This window comes from Cucurbita moschata, unplaced genomic scaffold (genome assembly GCF_002738365.1).
Source record: "Cucurbita moschata cultivar Rifu unplaced genomic scaffold, Cmos_1.0 Cmo_Scf00003, whole genome shotgun sequence".
Lineage (NCBI taxonomy): Eukaryota > Viridiplantae > Streptophyta > Magnoliopsida > Cucurbitales > Cucurbitaceae > Cucurbita > Cucurbita moschata.
Window position 1 is genome coordinate 3,938,509 of NW_019268519.1, and position 22,133 is coordinate 3,960,641.

Sequence of the window (22,133 nt, forward strand, 5' to 3'; positions counted from 1 at the left end):
ATTTCCAAAGAATGAAGCGACCAAAAAGGCATATCTCTTAACCCTATGCCTCCAACAACCGGGTTGCCCGAAGCACAAAGGAAGCTTCAATCGAAGGAATTACTAATCCCAAAGAAATCCCTACTCGCGACAACTCGAAAGGCGAAGGTTTTCAAATCACGATTTGGAATCAACATCGATACCAAGTCATTCGGTGTATAAAAATCGCACATAAGACATTGAAGATATCGATCGAAATCTCCGTCAAGAGAAGCGAAGAAAAAGACATCAGAATTACCGAAGAGGAAAATCAAATCGAACGCATCACCGATGGATTCGAAAAATTACCAGGATTTTTCGCCTAGATGTGATTGGCGTGAGGATCATGATTCTCGTGTTCTTACCGTACCCCTTAAAGGTTTGCTAATTCATCTCGCCTCCTCCTTCTTCGTTCTTTGCAATTCAGCAATTCGAAAACCGCACTCTAAAATTATTTTAAATAAAATTTTGAAAATTTATTTATATCCTTCAAATTTGACATTTAAATTTTTGTTGTAATCTCAATAAATTTTAAAATTTAAATTTAGTCATGAAATTATTATTATTTTTATACAAATTAGTAATAAAATTATTTTTTACATGTATTTTCAAATAAAAGATCTTATGAATGATTTTTTTCTCAACAATAAACTAACCATATAAATTAATATTAGGCCAATTTTAATGAAAATACAAAGGATAATTTTTATACTATAAATTTCAAAAACTAGAATAAGATTAAAATATAGGAGCTAAAATTAAAAAAAAAAAAAAAAAAAAACTATTTTTTAAAGACAAATCTTACTTTAAAATGAGTTATTATTTTATTAACATATTTAGACATATAAATATAAACACATAAATGAGAATAAAACAGAGAAAATAATAATAAATGAGAATAATAAATAAATAAATTCTTCTTCTTCTTCTTCTTCTTCTTCTTCTTCTTCTTCTTCTTCTTCTTCTTCTTTTTTTGAAGTTGCAGAGCTTTCTCCTTCTTCATCGAGTTTTGTTGTTCTACAGATTTTAGGAGCAGCCAACTGAAAGTCCAGGTGACATCCACCGGAAAGTTGAGGGTCTCCGGCGAACGGATGACCGAAGGCAACAAGTGGCTCCGATTCTACAAGGAGCTAGATGTCCCCACCGATACTGACACCGACAACATCTCTGCCAAGTTCAAGGATGGCGTCCTCTTCGTCAAACACCCCAAAAAACTATCTGCCGCTACTTTCCCCAAAGCCGATCCCCGACCACCGGCCGAGCCTCCGAAGCCAGCGGCCGGGAAACCCAAAGTCGATCCCCAACCACCGGCCGAGCCTCCGAAGCCGGGGGCCGGGAAACCCAAAGCTGATCCCCGACCACCGGCCGAGCCTCCGAAGCCAGCGGCCGCAAAATCCTCAATCGACCCACCAACTGATCCACAAAATGCCCCAAAGAGCCGAAATGAGGAACGCCAATCACAATCAAGTAGCAAAAGAGCCCCCACTTCCCCAAGGATACAAGGTATAGACAAAGAATTAGAGGATCAGCAGAATCTCACACCCGGCCCACAAACTGTCCCACAGAGACAAAATGAGGAGCCTCAAGAACAGGCACATGGGGAACGAAGCCCCCCTCCCCAAAAGGAAAAAACAGAGGAGGAGAAGGCAAAAGCACACACAAATCTGAAGGAAGCTTCGAAGGAGACAAGAGATGAGGAAAGGGGGAAAGAAGAAATTGGGTCGAAAATGGGAGAGGGCAAAGGGAAGGAGGAGGAGGGCAGCCATGGAAGGGAAGAGAAGGAAGGTGAAGTTGCAGAGGAGAGGAGGAGGAGGAGGAGGAGTGAGGGAACGGTGGAAGAGAGTTTCCTGTGGAGAAGAGAAGGGTACAAACAGGTTATTGATGGGGTGGTGAAGGAATTGAGGACAACTATGGTGACTTTGGTTTTGGGGATTGCTGTTCTTGTGATTCTGTATCTGAAAGTTACAAACAAAGGTCATGTGGATGAAGAATTGTGAAGAACCAGTCATGAAGCTCTTGTTCATAAGTGAACAACTCAAATATGTCAAATTGTTTATTCAAAATGATGGAAATAAAATTGCCATATTTACAATTACTTGCTACTAACAATCTCTATATCATAATGGGAATTCAAGGTTCTTTTGTATTCTCAAACTCACTTGGCACAGCCCAGCCGCAAGCGGAGGAGCTCCGCAGCAGCGACCATGTTCAGGAGGGTGGGCTTGACTTCGGCGTACTTTCGGGGTTCACCTACAGATTCATTAAATTTTCATACCTTGGTAAGTGTTGTTTAGAAAATGGCTCAACTAAAAATGTTCTTATACCAATTGTTGTAGCAGAATGCCAGAATCAAAGTAATCCTTTACAAATTATACAGAGCAGACATGTAATGAACGTAGCCATCGCAATTCGAAAGAATTTCGCAAATCAAACATTAACACAACATCGACATCATTTCTTCAAATCAGACAGCGAAGCAAAAAGAAAAATCCACAGACAATTTCCATCAGCACCACTGGAATCAAGAACATCTTCCAGTATATCGTGTAATACGATATGATCTCATTCCTTCCATTAAAAAATTCCATCAGCTCCGAATGGAGCAAACAAATTTTCATCCGGTTAACGAAGAAAATCACCAATCATAAACCTACTGAAAACGATCCAATACCGGATGAAGAAAAATTAAGCTTACTGAGCTGTGGAAGTACCTTAATGGAGGCTGCATATGGCGGCAAAGGTCCGGAGCGCGAATATCCTGGGCCAAGACCTTCGCTAGAGCATCGTGAAGAGAAACGGTGAAGGGAGGAAGGCGTTGAGCGACTTCCAGTACAATTCTGAGAGCTTCATCAGGGAAAATCATGGCGGTCGAGTGATCCGCCATTAGAAGACTGATGAATTAGATAAACAGAGAAGTGAGTGGAAAGAGGGAGACGAAGGCTTTTATAAACACTATTATATTATAAGTGCCGTTTTAAATATTAAAAAAAAAAATGAAAAAAGAAAAAGAAAAAAGCTGAGCGAAATTTCATACACTTTCCAAAACCCACCAACAAAAGCTCAACCCTGAGCCGTTTTCTTCAAATTCCCCTCTCTTTGCGTCAAATTCTTGAAGAATTTCCTCATCAGATTCTATCTATTTTCGCAATTTCTCAATCCCAACTCCGAAATCCTGCCTCCACTTCCATGAATTTAACAACAATCCCAGCCTTGTAATGAATTCAGATGGCCGATACTAATTCCAATACCCCCACCGCCAGCGCACCGGAGAGGAGCCCCTCCGACTCGCCGACGAGCTCGAGGTCGGTGACGCACACTCTCAATGGCTCGCATAAGTTCGTCATCCAGGGGTACTCTTTGGCGAAGGGAATGGGACCGGGAAAGCACATTGCCAGCGATAATTTCACCGTCGGAGGGTATCAATGGGCGGTTTACTTCTATCCGGATGGGAAGAATATTGAGGATAATTCGACCTATGTCTCCATATTCATCGCACTGGCGAGCGATGGCACCGATGTGAGAGCGTTGTTTGAACTCACACTTGTCGATCAGAGCGGGAATGGGAAGCATAAGGTTCATAGCCATTTTGAGCGGTCACTCGAGAGTGGTCCGTATACTCTGAAGTATCGCGGTAGTATGTGGTATGTTTGATTTTTTACTATGAAATTCTTGATTAGGTGATCAATTCTTGAATAGGTTGCTCTTTGTAGAAATACAACGTTTGGATTAGTGAACCTATGTCCTGTGGTAGTCCTTTGATCGTGCGTCAGGATTCAACCTCTTGATTGGTGTATATGTACATTCATAATCGTGGAAGGTTTTTCCCCTTTTGTTTTCTGTGTTCATATATGTGGTGATCTTAAAGTATTGATAAAGTTAGGTCGATTAATGATTTAACATGGTATCAAAGTGGGAGGTCCCCGATTCGATCGAACCTTGCAGCGCTACTGTATTGGTAAAAATTTACTGCAATATGAATATTCTAGTCCATAACCATGTTAGTTGCAACTTTGATTGTGTTAGAACAGAATATGAGTATTATACTGCAATATGAATATTCTAGTCCCGAGTTTCAATTTACAACACGTAACCGCGTCTATACTATATTACTCATGTTAATATCTTTGTTCATTGTTGTTTTTTTATTTAGTTTTCCATGGCCATGACATCTAAATTCTTAGCAAAAACTCACGTTTGTAATGAGATGTTGTAGCGAGCTCTTAAGTCAACTTGACCCCTTGATTAGTGTTATTAACAACGTTGTTACGGGGAACAAAGGTAACGATATATATATTTCATACATTGCCTAAGTTTTTTTTGAGTGTTAAGTGCAATTTGTTCAGACTATCATTGCCTAAGTTTCGTATTTTTTGAATGTTTATGCAAGAGTTGTTCGGCTTTCTTTGTGGCTGGTCATCAATAGTAAGGGTAGTTGCTTCCTCTTAATGTCACCCACTCACCTTTAGTGGTATATTCTTGGTTGTCTCTTTAATAAAAATAGCTCATTCGAAGTAAGGGGAGTGTTATCCCTATGGATTGGCCCAAATGTCGAAGGGGCAAGTCGTAGACCAAGATTGCAACCTATTAAGGTATTTAATATGTGATTCGAACCTCAAGTTTTTTTTTAACACCAAATACTGTTGGGGGGGCAAACAAGTGTCATATGAATTAATAAAGATACCCATAATTTGTTCTAAACACCCATGTTTACATATAATAAAACAATAGATTGTGGTAGGCTTCTTGATTGAGAGGAATAATAGACAAATTTCTACGGGATCTTGCTTAAAGAGAGGAATTCCCCACCTCAGCTAGGAGGTTATGCTGCACGAAATATGAGAAAGTGGAACTTTGCTTAATTATCAAAGTGGCTTTGTTTATTAATGAAGATGAGATATTGTGAGGGTCAGACGGTGACTTCCTTTGGTATGTGTGGTCTTGCTTCAAATGTTTGGTTTCTTTGTTATAGATCAATAATAGCTGCTTCTTGCTCGCGGTATGGGATAGCTAAATACAAAAAAATTTAAGTTGGGAAATGATTTGTGTGTTATATTTGGGGAAGACAACTTGCTTGATTCTAATTCTTGTTGTCGATAAATTAGTGGATGAGATGATGGTTAAAAAGAAGAGGGGGTGCCTTGAAAAGCCTATAACGATATGCATTGGGAATTCACTTTTGGTCACTCGTATACGTGTATAGTATGCCGGTTCGAGTAATTGTATGAGCTTATTGAATTTGAGCTCCGTGATGGTTTATCTATCCTCTATTTTTGGACTTTTCATAATTTGATGAAAATTTTGTTCTTGTCATTGGAAAAAATCATTGTGTTTTTAAGGCTTGAACCATTCCTGAACTTTCATTATTCTCTCTTCTATCACTGGTCCTCAGATATCTCTTGAAGATTTGACTTTTCTTTGATTTGTGAATGTAGGGGATACAAGCGTTTTCTTAGACGATCTACCCTTGAAAATTCTGACTACCTCAAGGATGATTGCCTACAAATAAATTGCACTGTTGGAGTTGTCGTTTCATCAATAGAGCGTCCACATTCACAGATGATTTCTGTTCCTGAGTCTAATATGGGAGCTCATTTTGGTGCACTACTTGAAAACTTAGAAGGTTCAGATGTCGCTTTTGATGTTGATGGGGAAAAATTTCAGGCTCACAAGTTGATATTGGCTGCTAGATCACCTATATTTCGGTCTGAATTTCTGAATATGTTGGAAAAAAATAAGCAGGAGATAATTGTGAAAAATCTAGAACCTAACGTGTTTAAGGTATAATATAAACACGATTAATTTTGTCGTCTCTTTTGTTTTACACTTAATGAGTACTGGTTTCTTTGTTGCTCGTTGCAATTAATCGCTGGATTATGTATAATGTTTTCATTCTGAAGTTGCTTTAATTTTCATCAGGCTTTGCTGCACTTTATGTATACTGATTCCATTGCCGAGGACGTGGTCGTATCGACCTCGAGTTCATCTTCTGAATCTTGTGTGGGTGACAACTTCATGGCAAAATTGTTAGCAGCAGCGGACAAATATGGTTTGGAGAGATTGAGATTGATGTGTGAATCTCATCTTTGTAAAGATCTTTCTGTACACTCTGTTGCACAAGTACTGAGTTTTGCAGAGGAGCACCATGCCACTGAATTGAAGGTAGTTTGCCTGAGATTTGCTGCCATGAACCTTGGAGGTACTTTGTTTTTTGATTTAGTCATCATGATCCTGATAAAATGTTAAACACAGAAATATTATGTTTTTCTTGATAAATAAATATTACTTTCATTGATATAGTATAAAGCACTTGACCTAACCTTTTCGACTATATCCTCGTTTTTTTTGTGAGATCAAACGAGGGGTGGGAGTGAGGATTTGAACTTCTGACCCTTAGACGAGGTTATTAATATCATAGCTGCTTGGGTTCACACATCATCCCAGTTTTTCCTTATTAGCAAAATTTATAGTTTCACTCCAATCATATCTCCCATAGCATTGCTTTCTGGTTGATTCTCCTTGGCGATTTTCAATGTTGTTTCACTTCCTGGGCTCTTGTAAATTGTTGTAGATTTCTCTTTAATGAGTTATGGAACACCCATTTGACATTCGGGAGGTTCATGATTGTGTTTCAGCCTTTCTTACTTCACTCACATTGAAACAGCATAGACGGTTGACTCTCTTTCTTCGTCTTGTATAAACACAACAGTTTGAGTGTATAACTCAAGCAGATATTGTCCTCTTTGGGCTTTCCCTTTCGAACTTCCTCTCAAGGTTTTTAAAACGTGTCTGCTAGAGAGAGTTTCCACACCCTTATAAAGAATGCTTTGTTTTCCTCCCTAACTGACGTGGGATCTCACAATCTACCCACCCCCTTCGGGACCCAGCATCCTTGTTGGCATTCATTCCCCTCTCCAATCAATGTGGGATCTCACAATCCACCCCCCTTCGGGGTCCAGCATCCTTACTGGCACACCACTCGGTGTTTGACTCTACTACCATTTGTAACAGCTCAAACCCACCGCTAGCAGATATTGTTTTTTTTGGGCTTTCCCTTTGAAGCTTTCCTTCAAAGTTTCTAAAACGCGTATGCTAGAGAGAGGTTTCTACACCCATATAAAAAATACTTCGTTCTCCTCTCCAACCGATGTGGGATCTCATATTAAAAGTATCATGTTTGGGCATTTTTTCCGCCTTTTGTTGCTTGAGCAAATTTTTTACTAAAACATCTTCCCTTTCTGTCAACTTCCTACCGGTGATCTTGCTATAAGGACCACATGAGAGTGCACCTTTGTTATCATCTGTTAAGCACTTTTCAAAAAAGTACTAGTTTTGTGCTTCTTCTAAAAGCTCTTCTAGTTGATTAGAATTTTAAAATTACCATTTAGCTGAAAATCCTTTTTACCCCTCCAAATGTCCCAAACTCATCTTTAAGAACACTCATTTGCCCTTCATTCTCGCCTTGAAATGCCTCTCTTCATCATAGATTCTTATATCTCCATTTTGTGCAGCTGTGATGCAATCAAAAGGTTTTGAGCAATTGAAGGAAAACAACCCTTCACTTCAATCGGAGATCCTGAAGACACTTGCACAACAATGTGGGGACGTCAGTGTCAACGGAGCGAAATCACGGAGCATGTGGGCTCAACTCTCCGATGGTGGCGATTCCAATGGAAGACGGGTTAAGCAAAGAACCTGATAACTCAAACCATCATTGTTTCTTGTGTAAATGCAAATGTGTTCTTCAAGTAACATGTAAAGAAAAAACTGGACCGAACAGCTCCGTTTCGATACGCTTGTTGGGGAACGAATTTGATAGCAGCAGTCAAATTAGTTGTTCATTTTCTAGTTTGGTTTAGTTGTGGTCATGTTTGCACCATGGATTTGCATTTTCTTGCCAGGTTAGATGGAGACTCATTTTGCTGAGGAAGAAGCTTTCCTTCAAAACCTGATGGCTTAAAGCAAAATAAGGCAAGTTCTAAGGTCTTTGTTTTGATGATCATTTTCTTAGCTTTCTATTTTACCTTTACTATTATTATCTATTTAACATACTTTTTAAATATTAGCCTTTTCCTTTTAAAATATGATTTTGTTATTTACAATTTTCAAGGTGGATGCTATTAAACTGTAACGGTTCAGATCCTCCGCTAGCAGATATTGTCTTCTTTGGGTTTTTCCTTTCAGACTTCCCCTCAAGACTATAAAAGTCGTTTGCTAGGGGAAGGTTTTCACACCCTTATAAAGGGTGTTTTGTTCTCCTCCCCAACCAATGTGGGATATCACAATTCATCCCTCTTCGGGGCTGTGATATCCCACATTGGTTGGGGAGGAGAACAAATCACCTTTTATAAGGGTGTGGAGACCTTCCCTGAAAGGGAAAGCCCAAAAAAGACAATATCTGCTAACGGTAAATCTGGGTCGTTACAAATGGTATCAGAGCTAGACATCAGACGATGTGCCAGCCTTCTCGCTGTTCCCCAAGGAAGGTAGACACGAGGGGGTGTGCCAGTAAGGACGTTGGGCCCCAAAGGGGGTGGATTTGGTGGTGGTCCCACATCGCCCGAAAGGAGGTGGATTGTGATATCTCACATTGGTTGGGGAGGAGAACCAATCACCCTTTATAAGGGTGTGGAAACCTTCCCCTAGCAGACACGTTTTAAAGCCGTGAGGGGAAGCCTAAAAGGGAAAGCCCAAAGAAGACATCTGCCAGTGGTGAATTTGGGTCGTTACAGGGACCCAGCGTCCTTACTGGCACACCATCTCGTGTCTACCCCCTTCAAGAAACTGGCCCAGATCCACTGTTAGTAGATGTTGTACTCTTTAGGCTTTTTCTTTCGAGTTTCCCCTCAAGACTTTTAGAAAGCGTCTACTAGGTGAAGTTTCCACACCCTTGTGTTTTGTCTCTTCCCCAACCAAGGTGGGACATCACAATTAAATGATTAATATTTTTTATATCTAAGAAATTGGAGTTTTGAATCTTTAGTTAACGGATAGAAAAATGAATAAATGAAATGGTTGAGACAGTAAATTTTAAAATCGAGAAAGGAAGGTGACCTTTTAAAAACTATTTTCAAAATTCAAACATTAATAAAAATAATAAATAAATTAAAAAAATGTTTCGAGGATCTCGAAACCTAATAAAAATTGCTTTAAATGTCGGGATTTTTCATAATAGAAAAAAAAAAACAAAAATAGTACTTTAAAACTATACATCATATAGTTTTTTCATACCATTTTTAGGTAATAATACAACATTTCTATTTATAAATCATATTTTTATTGAAATAAATGAAAAATAGTAATATTTATTAATTGGTGAAAAAATATTAAAGAATCTTAACTTTGTGTGAGATGAGACCAAGTCCAAGTTAGAAAATAAAAGTCAAATAGACAGCTAAAGATGGTTGGCTTAAAATTATGAATTAAATTAAAATATTTTTAAAACAATTTGAGATATTCATTAAAATAAAACCATATTTTTCATGAACAACTTTATACACTAAAACTTATTTATTATTTTAGTTCTAAAAAAAAGTAATTATTATTTTAAAATATGACTCGATAATGTTATAAAAGATTTTAAAATTTAAATTTTTTTATTAAATCACTAACTATTTTAATTTTTGTATAATTAAAAATAATTGACGTTTGCTCTACAAATTTATAAAAAAAAAAAAAATTAAAGTTAATTTAAAAATTATATATATTTCTTTTTAAAAAGAAAAAAAAAAATAAAATGCAATTTAAAATTATTAAAGGAATAAAATGCAAAAAATAAGTGAGAAATGAAACTTGCTCTCCAAGGGACTTGTGGAGGAATCTTCTATCTTCAAACTAACTAATCCTTTATATATTTTAGAATCTCGAAATAGCCATCCTAAATACATTTGTAAATGACGAATTCTTCGAATAATTACCACAAATTTTCGTGTTTTTTTTCAGGGGATTTGATTTGATTTCTCTGTTCTTCAACGTACAGATGGATTGGTGTTCTCACTGTCTCAACGCCGGTAAAATCCAAAACAATGGCGATTTTAGGTACCGAATTTTCTTTCATTCCTATGTCGTTTTTCTCCTTTCTTTCGTAGCATTCTCTGTAGTGTTTGAATTTGAGATGGTCGCTGAAAATAAGGATTTAGTTCAAAAACATGTTTAATAGCATAACAGTTAAGACTGAAATTCAATCAATATTATCGTAATATACTGAACTTTGCTCGAAATTATGAAACGGGAAATAAACTATTTTCAAAATCTCAAAAAGTCAAACGGGTCGAAAATCTTGACTTATTTCTTGTTCATTAAGTTACGTTTTTATTGAAATTTTTGGAAATTGTGATTGCAGATGTTGTTCAACATGTGGAAAAGTGCTTTCACAAACGCCACAATCGAGCTTAAAGCTAATCAAAAGAAGCTTTAAAAGAAGCAGCTTCATTTTAAGTCCGAAGAAAAGGCAGGCACTTCTTAGATTAACACATGATGATCGTTGATTGTCATTTTGGTTCATGACGAGTCACTTTCTAAATTAAATATCGGCTACACACGTTGTTCGTGCGTGCATGTCCAATCATTACGACGCAACAACGTTACATCTCATCGTCATTTTGGTTCCTAACAACAGGACTCATGCATCGTGATGTCGTTCCATTGAGAATTGACCCATGTGTCAATCATCTTATCAGAACATCCCAAACATCCATTCATCCAAGTTCACTCGAGCATCAAACCCTCCGGTGCCTGTGCTCAACCATTTACAAACATACATTCCAGATAGCTAGTTAATGCACAATCCAACCTCAAACACATTGATTGTGGCGTAATACCAGCACACCTGTACCGTCCTTGAAAGACCCTTTTCAAAGGAAGGCGTCCAAGACCGCTCGTCCCATGACGCTTGCCCACACAATGATGCGCATGTGCCTCGCTAGACTATAGGGCCCCGAAGCAGTGGAGAGCCAACACCATGTCTCTTGCGGATAAATTTATTTCTCTAAAAAAAAAATTACTCCAAATTATGACATTTTTTTTATTTGTTAAGACTTATATATATATATATATATACTACATTAGTTCGCTAGTCAAATCAATCATGTAATGATCGTAGGATTATATTAAATAATTAAATAATTAAATAATTAAATAAATGTTACACGTTTGATAAGTGGATAAGGCAGCATCCCAAATCCTTATCTACTTTACTTTTCCCTTTTTTTATTTTATTTATTCTAATTTTACAATCCTAGAAGTCCACGAAAATATCTTTTTTATTATCATTTATTAAATAATAATAATAAATTTAATGTCAAATAAACCTACCAATTAAATTATTATAGATTTAAAATTTTCCTCGATCATATCATATTATTGTTTATTAGATAAATTATACGAGACTAAAATCGAGCGGGATAAGTTAAAATAAATATAAATACTCTATTTTAGATAAATGCTAGACTGTAACAATACATTTAAATTTGGGTGGATTTAATTATAGTTTTTAAATTTATAATCTCAAAATAGAAATATCTTTATACCTTAATATATTCATATTTACACGTTATTTAGCCAAATTTGTATTAAAAAAAAGTATTTTTATTTTGAATTTTATTTCATTTAACATATGGACAAATTTGTAATTTTAAAAAGGGTAAGGACTAAATTTATTTATTTATTTATTTACAATAAATGAAATCTGAAAAAGTCAACGAAACCAGTTGACTTTGGCGGCGGCGGAATTGGTGGTCGGCGACTAACCCTAAGCCAGCGGTGAGAGAAACAAAATAAGAAGATAAGCCTAACGGGTGGCGTCCACATCAGATCAGAGTGGCAATTTCCGTAAATAAACCAAACCCGGAGGGTATTTTCCTCTTCCCTACATCAAATCTAGAGAGAGAAAGTCGTCTCTCTCATCTCGCCTGCAGCTGAGTTCTCGTGGGGCATATCTATTCTAAAACTCCCCTTGTCTTCTTCTTCTTCTTCTTCTTCTTCTACTTCTTCTTCTGCTGCTGCTGCTGCTGCTTCCCGAAATCAACGAACGAACACTCGCATAATCCAAATTAGGGGTTGGATTGGAATGCAAATTTCCATCCAATTGGCCCTCTTATTGATCCAGTAATTTCAAAGCGTTTGAATGTTGATTACGACACGATCCTCTGTCGGTTGGAATTCCGCGACTCGTTTCGTTTATTAGGTTGATGGGAAATGCCAATGGTCGAGAGGAGAGTTCTCCCGGCGGTGGTGGAGGAGCGGTAGCCGACGCCGATGGACAAGGTTCGGTGATTGACAGTTCGCTGGTTAGTGAAACGAGTAACGTCGTTTCTTCAGATTCGATGGTAAATACTCCTCCTGGTAGCCCTGGGAACCTCCGATCCCCGATCTTGTTCGCTCCTCAGGTCACTATTTCGTTCTTCTTCATATAATCTCTCTCTCGCTCTTGTGTACTGTGTTTATGTGTCGATCTCTTCTTTTTGTTTTTGATTGTTCGGTGGAAGTTGTGTTTCCCGGGAAATTTCTTTATAAAGATCGCTGTATTGCAATAGTCGTAAATGGTGAAGTTCCACTCCAAGATCCACTTCGTTGACTACTTTGACTAAGATTAACTCCCCGCTGTTTCCATAATGTTGAGTGTTTGTTTCTTGTGTTTTTGCTTTGGATCATCTGCTTAATGCTGTGTTCTTTGGAGATTAATGGCCGAAATGTCTGATCCATTACAGTTTGTATATGAACAGCTGGGATTACTCTCTTAACCCTGATCCCCTTCAAACTACTGATTAATTCATTAGAGTTGGTTGGTTGCTAGAATCAAGTCTGTCATGGAGTTGAATATTACTTCGGTTTTGATCAAAGCCTTGATAATATATTCATTGAGTTTAGTGAGTGAGTTCCAGATTTGATCTTGTTGGGCAAATATCTTGGCTAGATTATAAGTTGAACTTGTTTTTTGAGATGATCCAAATGTAAATTTGTATGATGATTAGCTTTGGTTATGGCTTTTGTAATGATGGTGGGTTATATACTACAAGACTTGCAGGTTCCTGTAGCTCCCTTGCAAGGAGGTAATGGTCCAACCCATTACAATGAAGCTTGGCAGAACGAGTTCCATGAAACTGTAGATAATCCTCCAGAGCAAGGGATCCCGACGATTATTACGTGGAGCTACGGTGGCAGCAGCGTGGCTATTGAGGGGTCTTGGGACAACTGGGCATCCAGGTTATTTCTCATCGCTTCTGGGCTGTCGCGGTTCTTCCGAGCCTGCTTCATGACTCCGTTGCATTTTGAATAAGTAATGAAATATTATGTTACACTGCTTCTGCAGGAAGACCCTGCAGAGGACTGGTAAAGATTTTTCGATACTTATCGTCCTTCCATCTGGAGTATATCATTACAAGTTCATCGTCGATGGTCAAAAGAGATATATTCCAGATCTTCCTTACATAGCTGATGAGATGGGCAATGTCTTTAATCTTCTCAATGTTTCTGTAAGTGTGATTCTTGCCTCCATCTGCATTATCATTACCATCCAGTAGGCATGAACTATGAACTCGATTCATTATTTATATTGACGAATGATGCGTTTATAGTTTGTGAAATGGAAATTACCAAGTGTGCAAAAGTACTTGCTCGATTTATTGTAGGCAATACCTGAAAAGCAAGGCAAATTTCCAGTTGGACGACATTAATCCAATTTGAGGAAGAAAGGAACTCTTTCCATTTTGTGGGCTTACACACATTTGCTCACTTACGCGGTCCCCCCTCAGCTTACCCTAGCCCCGGGCCTTTTGCTCTTCTAACGTAAGCTCCAAGGCTTGATGAGGTTTATAAATGCGACCTTAGTAATGTGTAATAAATGGTTAACTAATGGATGATTATTTACACATTGAACCAGCACATCATTGGTCTTCACTCATACGTTGGATATAGATATCTTTAGATATTTTTAGTTTTAAACCTGGAAAATGACCAAAGAAAAGAATGAGGATTCTTCTCCACTCCCCAAGACCCTAAAGTTGTGTAGAAACTCAGATAGCCAAAACAATCTTACTGTCTCAGATTATGACCATACAAGTTCCAAAAGAAAAGAGAAGGAATAAAAGGATAGAGCATAGGAAAGAAGCAACGACATGTGCTTACAAATCTGTTGGCTGGTCTGAATGATGCCAAAATCTCCTGGAACAGTTCTTTTTTAACACTTTTCTTGAACACCCACGTGATTATATATATATAAACACAAGTACTTGAGAATTTTGTTTTGATCCTCGATCTAGCAACTGTAGAAGCTCTGGATACGACTCGGAAAGTATTTTCTTTATCATGTCATGCATATTTTACTCTACAGAGAACTGCCCTAGCTTCCATCTGGTTTTCATTTGGTTACTTGATTTTATGATATTTGGAAGGGAGAAAAACGATAAATCTAGACATGTCAATTAGAAAATTATACATCGAAACGGGAAGATGCATCGATGTTGGCTTAGACAGGCTCTCTTGTCCTTTCTTTTGTGCAATGAAACACATTCATTCGGTTTGTAAATAGCACAAATGTAATATATTTCATGTCTTCTTGCTTGTCAGGAGTTGCTAATCGATTGTTTTATAGTAGATTATTCGATAGATACGGGAAGAGGAACGAAAATACATGGACTAGAGTAGTTGTCCATAAAGTGCTAGCAGCTGAGCTACAAAAGAAAAATATAACACATACACACGCTTCATATTAGTAATGGCTGGTCAAGCACGCAGATCATAGAACTAGAATGGGATAGGATAGGAGGTTCTAGGCTGTTCTTATGTTTCTCGAATGCGTTTATCATCCGAGTTCATATTCTATTGATAATCAGCATAACTCAATTAACTTTTCTGGATCAAAAGCAAAATCAATTATGTTTCACATCATATTTTACCGTATGCATCTTGTTAAATGTTGAATACTCATGGACAAAATTACTTTAGAAAGAGATGCAAAGGTCCAACTGGTCAAATAATTCATATTCATTCTTCATCTTGGAGTTGGTTCTGTTTTGTAGGATAGCGCGCCTGATATTCTACAGAGCTTGGCCGAGTTCGAGGCTCCACCATCACCGGAGACAACTTACAGCCAGGTGTTCCCTAGCGAGGAAGACTTCGCCAAGGAGCCAGCAGCCGTGCCATCGCAGCTGCACCTCACGGTTCTAGGTATGGAGAATGCTGATGAAGCATCATCCTCAAAGCCTCAACATGTTGTGCTTAACCACCTCTTCATTGAGAAAGGGTGGGCTTCTCAGTCTGTGGTTGCCTTGGGACTTACTCATAGGTTCCATTCAAAGTATGTCACCGTCGTCCTCTACAAACCGTTGAACAGGTAGTTATGATTGATTTTTCACGCTGAACTCTGTAAAGGATCACGAGCTACGGAATCTTGTTTTTATAGAACTGCTTGCCCAAAGTTTGCTTGCAACAAACACTCTTAATTCTAGTCAATATTTCTTCAATCTGTGAAGAAATCTTTGTTTTATAGAACTGCTTGGCCAAAAAGGTTTCATTACCTTTTCTCTGACTGTAGCAATAGTACTAGATTTGGATAGATCTCAAAGGGGCCTTGGAAAGATGAACAAGGCCCGCCACAATGTGGCTTTGGTTGCGCTGCAACGCGCAGGACAAGTGTTAGCGGTAGGAAGTATGGTTCCGAGTAAGGTAACTCTACTCCAGAAAGACAAGAAACCAGCAGGTCCTTTTCTACTTGATCGCTAATTCATGGAGTCTGCAACTATACCTTTAAAAATTGTTTGAGGTAGATCTTAAAATTTATCAAGGATACATTCACTATTGCATTCTCAACTTATGTGTACGTTTGCTTGCGTGCGTGCTTGTGTGCGCGTGTTTTAGTACATGCGTGCGTGTGAGTGCGCGTCGTATGTGTGCATGTTTGTAATGAAAATCAAATGTGGACTCGCTCTCAATCTAATTTTTTTTTTGTTCTTCCTTATTCCTTCTCTTTTTATCGAATTTCTTTGATTGGAAACAAAAAAAAACATAAAAGCCACATTTATTTTTCATGGGTTTATTAAAATTTCTTCTTATATGCCATTTTTTTTATTATAATCCTCCACGATCGTTTACTTATCATTTGATTTTATTATAATTTTCTTCTTTCGACATGACATTTGATTATGGTTTTAGCCATGGCGGAAAAGTCATATTTGCAGCACCATAAATTCTTTTGTCTCATATTCTTGATGATCATTTTCATAATCTTATTTTTTTCATATTTGCAAGTACCATAACAGAGTTGAATCTATATTGATATCAAGATCAACACTAAGTAATAAAACAAGTAGTTTCAAGTTACGATGGTCGCCTACTTAGGACACATATTAGCCACCTGCAAGTTTATGCCTCGAAGATGGGCGCAAGCGATATTAGCCCTATGCTCGAGGACATTACATCTTGGGAAGCCATGTGATCAAAGAAAATCCCACCCAATAAATATTCAAACATTAACAACAGGTCGAAATACATCTTGGGGAGCAAAAGAAAACAGCAAAGAACACAGCAAATATTAATGATAGAAGACCCCACTATCTAATCTACTGAAAATGGAAAGAAAAGAAGAGAAAAAAAGACACAGCAAACAATAACGGAATACAGTACCATAAATTCTGCAAACAAGAGAGAACCAACTAAAGCTAGTATCACGAAAAAGAAGCATCCTAGATTGAATTGCTCCAGTAGGATATATATAGTTTTGCGCTAACCTCTCTCTCGGTTCTTAGCCTCTATAAGGTTCCCCTTTTCATGTTGTCAATCTCTCACTTAGCCATCATGATTTTAACGAATTCCTCGTAGTTAATCTGGCCATCGCCATCCACGTCAGCCTCGCGGATCATCTCATCGACTTCTTCATCAGTCAATTTCTCACCGAGATTTGTCATCACGTGGCGGAGTTCAGCTGCAGAGATGAAACCATTCTGGTCCTTGTCGAACACACGGAAGGCTTCCTTCAGTTCCTCCTCTGAGTCAGTGTCTTTCATCTTCCGGGCCATCAGATTCAGGAACTCGGGGAAGTCGATGGTTCCGTTCCCATCAGCATCCACCTCATTGATCATGTCCTGCAGCTCAGCTTCAGTAGGATTTTGGCCAAGTGATCTCATCACAGTCCCAAGCTCCTTGGTGGTGATACAGCCTGCATCATTCCAATGTAAAATTATCTTATATGATAGGATCAGATCGAAATGTCCTAAAAAGAAGCCAAGAAAGATAAGGGGAAGAACAAATTTATAGAACATAGAGGGACAGGGGCTGATAATTATAGCTAGTCTATGTATCCATAGATAAGAAATTGGTTTCAAGAGATTGACAAGAATGAAACATAAATCTAGTCAAAGTTCAGACAAAGGGAAAACTCATCAATCATTCTACGAACTTGTACAATTTAGACGTCGACCATACACGAAAACATCATACCTCATCGCCAGAAATTCCGAAGATTGTAGAAAGCAAAGGAGATAAAAAGTATCATTTCCATTTATATTATTCAGCAAATTACTGAAATTCAAACCTAAATTAAACACCTTAGGCATTTCTAGCATACCAAGGGCAGGTAAAAATGTGCACTCAAACCTCTTGCAATAGTTTCGCCAGCAACAACAGTTGTAAAATCACATCCATCAATAAATCAACTCATCGGAGTTGACAAGTAATTAGAATGCAACATTCTAATCTTTCAAACAAACTCCAGTTCAAGCTGTTGAATCTCTATGAAACAAACGAAAATGAGCAACAACATTTTTTCTCATTCCAAAAATCCAATTAGCATATCACATCACACATCTTAATTACCACGAGAAAAATTCGTTCATGCACACCAAACAAGAGAACGCAAACATCATCGGCCACGAACCGTGGAGAATCATTTCATGAAAACAACTCTCCAACACATTATTAAAAGATCGCCATCCTAAAAGAGCTCCAAAAACAAATATAATCAACAACCAAAAAGAGAGAGCACACACGAACACGCAACAACGAGATCACACCAGATCCAAATCCACAACACTTAATCCTCACTAAAAAATCACCCAAACCAGTAGCAAAATCCAATCCATCCCGCAACCAAAACAACCTAAACTCTAGATCAAGCACAAAACACCGCCAACAAAACAAAACAAACAGTCAGATCTAAAGAAAACAAAGCTCAAAACCGCATCAAACCAAGATTAATCCAAAAAAAAAAAAAACGAAGAAATAAAAAAGAAATCCACCATCGCCATCCTTGTCGAAGAGGCTGAACGCCTCCTTAAACTCGGAGATCTGATCATCAGTGAGTTGTTCGGCCATGGTCGTCGATGTAAGAGGAAGAGAAAATCAACGAGAATCCAATCCACGGAGGGTTTTCCAGAACGAAGCGAAAAAGTCGATCTGATATAATTTTTGGCGAAAATAAATGGAATAAAAAAAAATCGCATAAACGAAGTGCTGTGGAAATCGGGAAGGCCGCACGTGTCAGATTCGCTCTCCGCCGAGGAACATAGCGCGCTAATTACCTCCTCGCACGTGCTACATTTTATGGAGATTAAAAATTTCATAAATAATTTTAATTTAAAATGAAAAAATGATTAAATTGATTTATAATTATTCTTAAATTAATAAAAATATCCCTAAATTTTATATTTTCTCTTACAAATATTTCTAAATTTTTAAAAAAATCTCAAAAATATTTTTACCATTAATTAATTTTATTTTTAGAGTTTAATTTATAAAAATAATTATCATGTTAATAAACTTAATTTATTATTATTATTTTTTTTTTAAGGAAAAAACATTTACAAGTTCGGTGAATCAGTCAATCGGAACAGGCCTGGACCCCGCGGAGCAATTTTTGTTGCTCAAGGTCCTCTCGTTCTCTCTCTCCCCCTGATCCAAATCGTCACCCACTGTTCATGTTTCTCCCTCTTCCGTAGCTTGCACTGCGTCTACTTCAACGCCGGTACGTTTTTCTTTACTTTAATTCCTGTTCAATTTCAAATTTGGGATGGTTATGTTTCTGCATCTTTCGTATTTGATTGATTCTGTATCGGTATTGGATCGTTGTTTGATGCATGAAATAATCTGAACTCAGTGACTGATTTGATCTCTGGCGCGATTCTGTTTAATTTCGATGATTTTCGATTGTTTACTTGTGCGATTGTTTAAATCGGATGACGGATTGAAAGTCTAGTGTGAGCGATGATTATGTTTTGAGGAGATGGTGTCTGTAATGAGGGAATTTCCTCTCAGCTACAGGAGATTGTCTCCTTTGGTTGTGAGAGACGAGAAATGTGGGAATCATGTGGATTCTGCATCTCTAAGTTTGTCAGAAGAAATGGAGACAGTGAACGTACTCCTATTAATTGCCTGCTATCAAGCTGAAATGATGAAATTTTTAGCCTATTAAGCCACATGATTGTGTTTGGGATTTGTCATTTCTTATAGCTAAACTTCATTTTTAGGTCATATGTTTCCATTTCTCTCTTTTTACCTTTTATTTGTCAAAGCTCATTCAATCGTTATCAACTGCGAAGAATCCCATGCCTAATGTTGTAAGATCAATTTTTCAATCAAAATGATACTTTTAGCGTTGCCCAAATTTATATTTTTCAACTAATATGGACCCAGTAGATGCTCACAGCATCAAAGCAGTTTGTTACATTGGATTAATGTTATCCTCATCTGAACATGGAGGATTTTTGGTAATCTTTAATCAAACAAACATTCTTAAAGTACATGGACCAAATCGATATATAGGTGAAGAAATAGGCAGTTAAGTGTAATTTCACTCTGCCTTTATCTTGAATGGTTGAGAATCCAATCAATGAGTATATACCTAGATCCCTTTCCAAACTAATTGGAGGCCGCTTGCATGGCTGGGCTAAGCTTATACAACTCTAATCCTTTCTTATATTCTCGGTTTTTTTTTGTAAGACTTATGAACTACCTTCGTGACATTTACTTTACTATTTTTTTTTTAATCTTCAATGAAATCATCACCAGATATGTCTCCATTTTCAGGACATTTTCTGAATTTAACTAAGTTGTTTGATTTTTTTTTTTTTTCCAAATTGTATCCATTGGCAAATTATTCTTGATTTCAAAAAGCTATTGCTAGGATGAATCGTTGTTATAAATTAGTTGTTCACATGCATTAGTTTCTTGTGGATGAATGTTTGATTTTGTCTTCACAATTGATTTTCTTAAGCAATGAGCATTTCATTGCAGCGTCCTCTACTTTTAGGTACAGAACCTGGGCTTTTCTTTTAGGTTTTGCATTTGAAAGGAGGATGTCATCTGGTGGGGAAGACACTCATTGGTGCTATCAGTGCAACCGTTCCTTCTGGCTTAATGGCGAGGACATAGCTTGCCCTTACTGTAATGGTGGTTTCATTGAAGAGCTTAACGATGTACACGATGACGCGGTTCAAGATGACTTCCATTCAGCCATAGAAGATGATCTTTCAAGCCAGGTGCCTCCAATTTTTGAAGCCATGTTTGCATTGATGGGGCGAAGAAACCCGTATCCAAGGTTTAGACTTCTTGACGAAGCTGTTGATGCTCTTACCAGAGAAAGAATGGCTGGAAGAAATCCGAACATCGACGTAAGGAGGAGATCCAATTCTATCCCAGGGCAGAATTTGGATATTTTCAATTCGTTTTGGTCATTCCACGAACATGCTCCTGGTCCATCCTTCGCTAGTGTCGCTCCAGAAGGTAGATCGAGTCAGCATGTGGCGCTGGAAGCATTAGCTGCACTTTCTTTCAACGAACAAAGGGATCCAGTTCCAACTCCTGCTTCTCACTCTTCTATAGAAGCAATGCCTACAATCAAGATCAACCAAATGCACCTTGGCACAGACACTCATTGTCCAGTCTGTAAAGAAAAATTTGAGCTGGGATCTGAAGCCAAAGAGATGCCGTGTAATCATATCTATCACGCAGATTGCATTCTTCCTTGGCTGGTCCAGCACAATACCTGCCCGGTTTGTCGACTCGAGCTGCCTCAGCAGGATAGCAGGCACGGTTGGGGAGGGAACAGTAGCAGTAACGGTGAAGTCTCAAATGAGAGAGAGATTATCCTGAGGAGGAGGTTTGCATTTCCAGACTTTTTTACTCCTCAAAGTGCAGGCACTCGTTTCAGCAGCAGGATCGGTAGAAATGGCCGCGCATCTACCAATCGTGAGCAAGATAACGAGATAAGTTACCCCGAATGGCCTCCTTTCAATTACTAAGTATATATCTCTTCTCAACTTGAGCATGTAGGTGAAACTTATGTTTCACGACAAATAGGGCAATAAGAAATAGGAATCAGCACTTGAGTTGTGATATCTATAGCTGTTCCAAGAATGGGTCATACCACCTGCTGCTTTGACTTGCACTGTGGAAAGGGGGTTTAGAGCTGAAATGAATTGTAAATATGTTCCATTGGTGATGGCCAACCTGATTATAGCACTCTCTATATACTGTCTTAAAAGGTCAGAAATTCAAGTCGATCTCTATGCTCGATCAAGAAGTCAGAAGTCCAAACTGACCTAAGCAAAATTCAGCTAGTTTAGACACATAATCGCGATGGCCGAGCAAGAGATTTTATTCGATCTTATCCTGTGAGCATTTCGGCATCTGTGTAATAAGCACATCCTTGTTGCATCAAAGATTCTCACATATGGGCTGAATGACAATGGCTTGTTTCGGACTCCCTTCTTTTGAAGTTTTTTTTGGTCTAATTCACTTTTAGCACAGATATTCTTTAGTTCATCCCTTTCACTATTATAAACGGCTAAAATAAATACATTATTGTTGGTTCGGTTTTTTTCCGAACGAGCAGAGCTGGACCGCTTGGTTTCCAACCATACTAAACCTCGGTTTTGAGTTTGAGCAAGTTTGATTCATTTTTATCCTCTAAATAACTGAACTGAACCAAAGTTCGAACTCGTCTTTTATGAACCAAAGTTTGAACTCGTCTTTTATGAACCGAAGTTCGAACTCGTCTTTTATGAAGTTCTTGCCTATAAAATTTATTTCTAATATTTAATATTTACCATATAGCTTTTTGTTTGTTGTTGGGTGGTTTTTTTTTTTTTTTTTTTTTTATTTTGTTTACCATTTTTTTGGTTTGAGCG

General features: G+C 37.8%; 5 protein-coding genes across 10 annotated transcripts; 4 read left to right on the forward strand and 1 right to left on the reverse strand.

Annotated features, from left to right (window-relative positions):
* Positions 1 to 227: 227 nt before the first annotated feature.
* On the forward strand, positions 228 to 2,116 carry LOC111440367 (inactive protein RESTRICTED TEV MOVEMENT 2-like). Its single transcript, XM_023077512.1, has 2 exons — positions 228 to 397; positions 1,042 to 2,116. Exons 1-2 carry the CDS (start codon positions 310 to 312, stop codon positions 2,013 to 2,015), a joined length of 1,062 nt encoding a protein of 353 aa, XP_022933280.1. The 5' UTR covers positions 228 to 309; the 3' UTR covers positions 2,016 to 2,116.
* Positions 2,117 to 3,049: 933 nt separating this feature from the next.
* LOC111440353 (BTB/POZ and MATH domain-containing protein 6-like) lies at positions 3,050 to 7,863 on the forward strand. Its single transcript, XM_023077510.1, has 4 exons — positions 3,050 to 3,659; positions 5,451 to 5,796; positions 5,935 to 6,214; positions 7,527 to 7,863. The coding sequence occupies exons 1-4, from the start codon at positions 3,244 to 3,246 to the stop codon at positions 7,712 to 7,714; spliced, it is 1,230 nt and encodes a 409-aa protein (XP_022933278.1). The 5' UTR covers positions 3,050 to 3,243; the 3' UTR covers positions 7,715 to 7,863.
* Positions 7,864 to 11,919: 4,056 nt separating this feature from the next.
* Positions 11,920 to 15,558, forward strand: LOC111440954 (SNF1-related protein kinase regulatory subunit beta-1). Of its 3 annotated transcripts, none has more exons than XM_023077796.1 (5): positions 12,317 to 12,401; positions 12,738 to 12,885; positions 13,032 to 13,218; positions 13,325 to 13,487; positions 15,033 to 15,558. In XM_023077796.1, exons 2-5 carry the CDS (start codon positions 12,822 to 12,824, stop codon positions 15,348 to 15,350), a joined length of 732 nt encoding a protein of 243 aa, XP_022933564.1. In that variant the 5' UTR covers positions 12,317 to 12,401; positions 12,738 to 12,821; the 3' UTR covers positions 15,351 to 15,558. The 3 variants fall into 3 exon arrangements, with proteins under 3 accessions (XP_022933563.1, XP_022933564.1, XP_022933565.1); XM_023077797.1 differs by lacking the exon at positions 12,317 to 12,401 and adding an exon at positions 12,428 to 12,628; XM_023077795.1 differs by lacking the exon at positions 12,738 to 12,885 and having other exon boundaries at positions 11,920 to 12,401; positions 13,040 to 13,218.
* An 886-nt stretch (positions 15,559 to 16,444) lies between these two features.
* On the reverse strand, positions 16,445 to 18,455 carry LOC111439250 (calmodulin-7-like). The gene is made up of 2 exons (XM_023077025.1): positions 18,246 to 18,455; positions 16,445 to 17,167 (listed from the first exon to the last, which is right to left on the reverse strand). Exons 1-2 carry the CDS (start codon positions 18,319 to 18,321, stop codon positions 16,794 to 16,796), a joined length of 450 nt encoding a protein of 149 aa, XP_022932793.1. The 5' UTR covers positions 18,322 to 18,455; the 3' UTR covers positions 16,445 to 16,793.
* Positions 18,456 to 18,811: 356 nt separating this feature from the next.
* On the forward strand, positions 18,812 to 21,710 carry LOC111440731 (probable E3 ubiquitin-protein ligase RHC1A). 4 transcript variants are annotated; one of them, XM_023077599.1, is made up of 2 exons: positions 18,812 to 18,970; positions 20,239 to 21,710. In XM_023077599.1, the coding sequence occupies exon 2, from the start codon at positions 20,301 to 20,303 to the stop codon at positions 21,243 to 21,245; it is 945 nt and encodes a 314-aa protein (XP_022933367.1). In that variant the 5' UTR covers positions 18,812 to 18,970; positions 20,239 to 20,300; the 3' UTR covers positions 21,246 to 21,710. The 4 variants fall into 4 exon arrangements, with proteins under 4 accessions (XP_022933367.1, XP_022933368.1, XP_022933370.1 ...); XM_023077600.1 differs by having other exon boundaries at positions 18,815 to 18,970; positions 20,219 to 21,710; XM_023077602.1 differs by having other exon boundaries at positions 18,815 to 18,970; positions 20,255 to 21,710.
* The last annotated feature ends 423 nt before the right edge of the window (positions 21,711 to 22,133 follow it).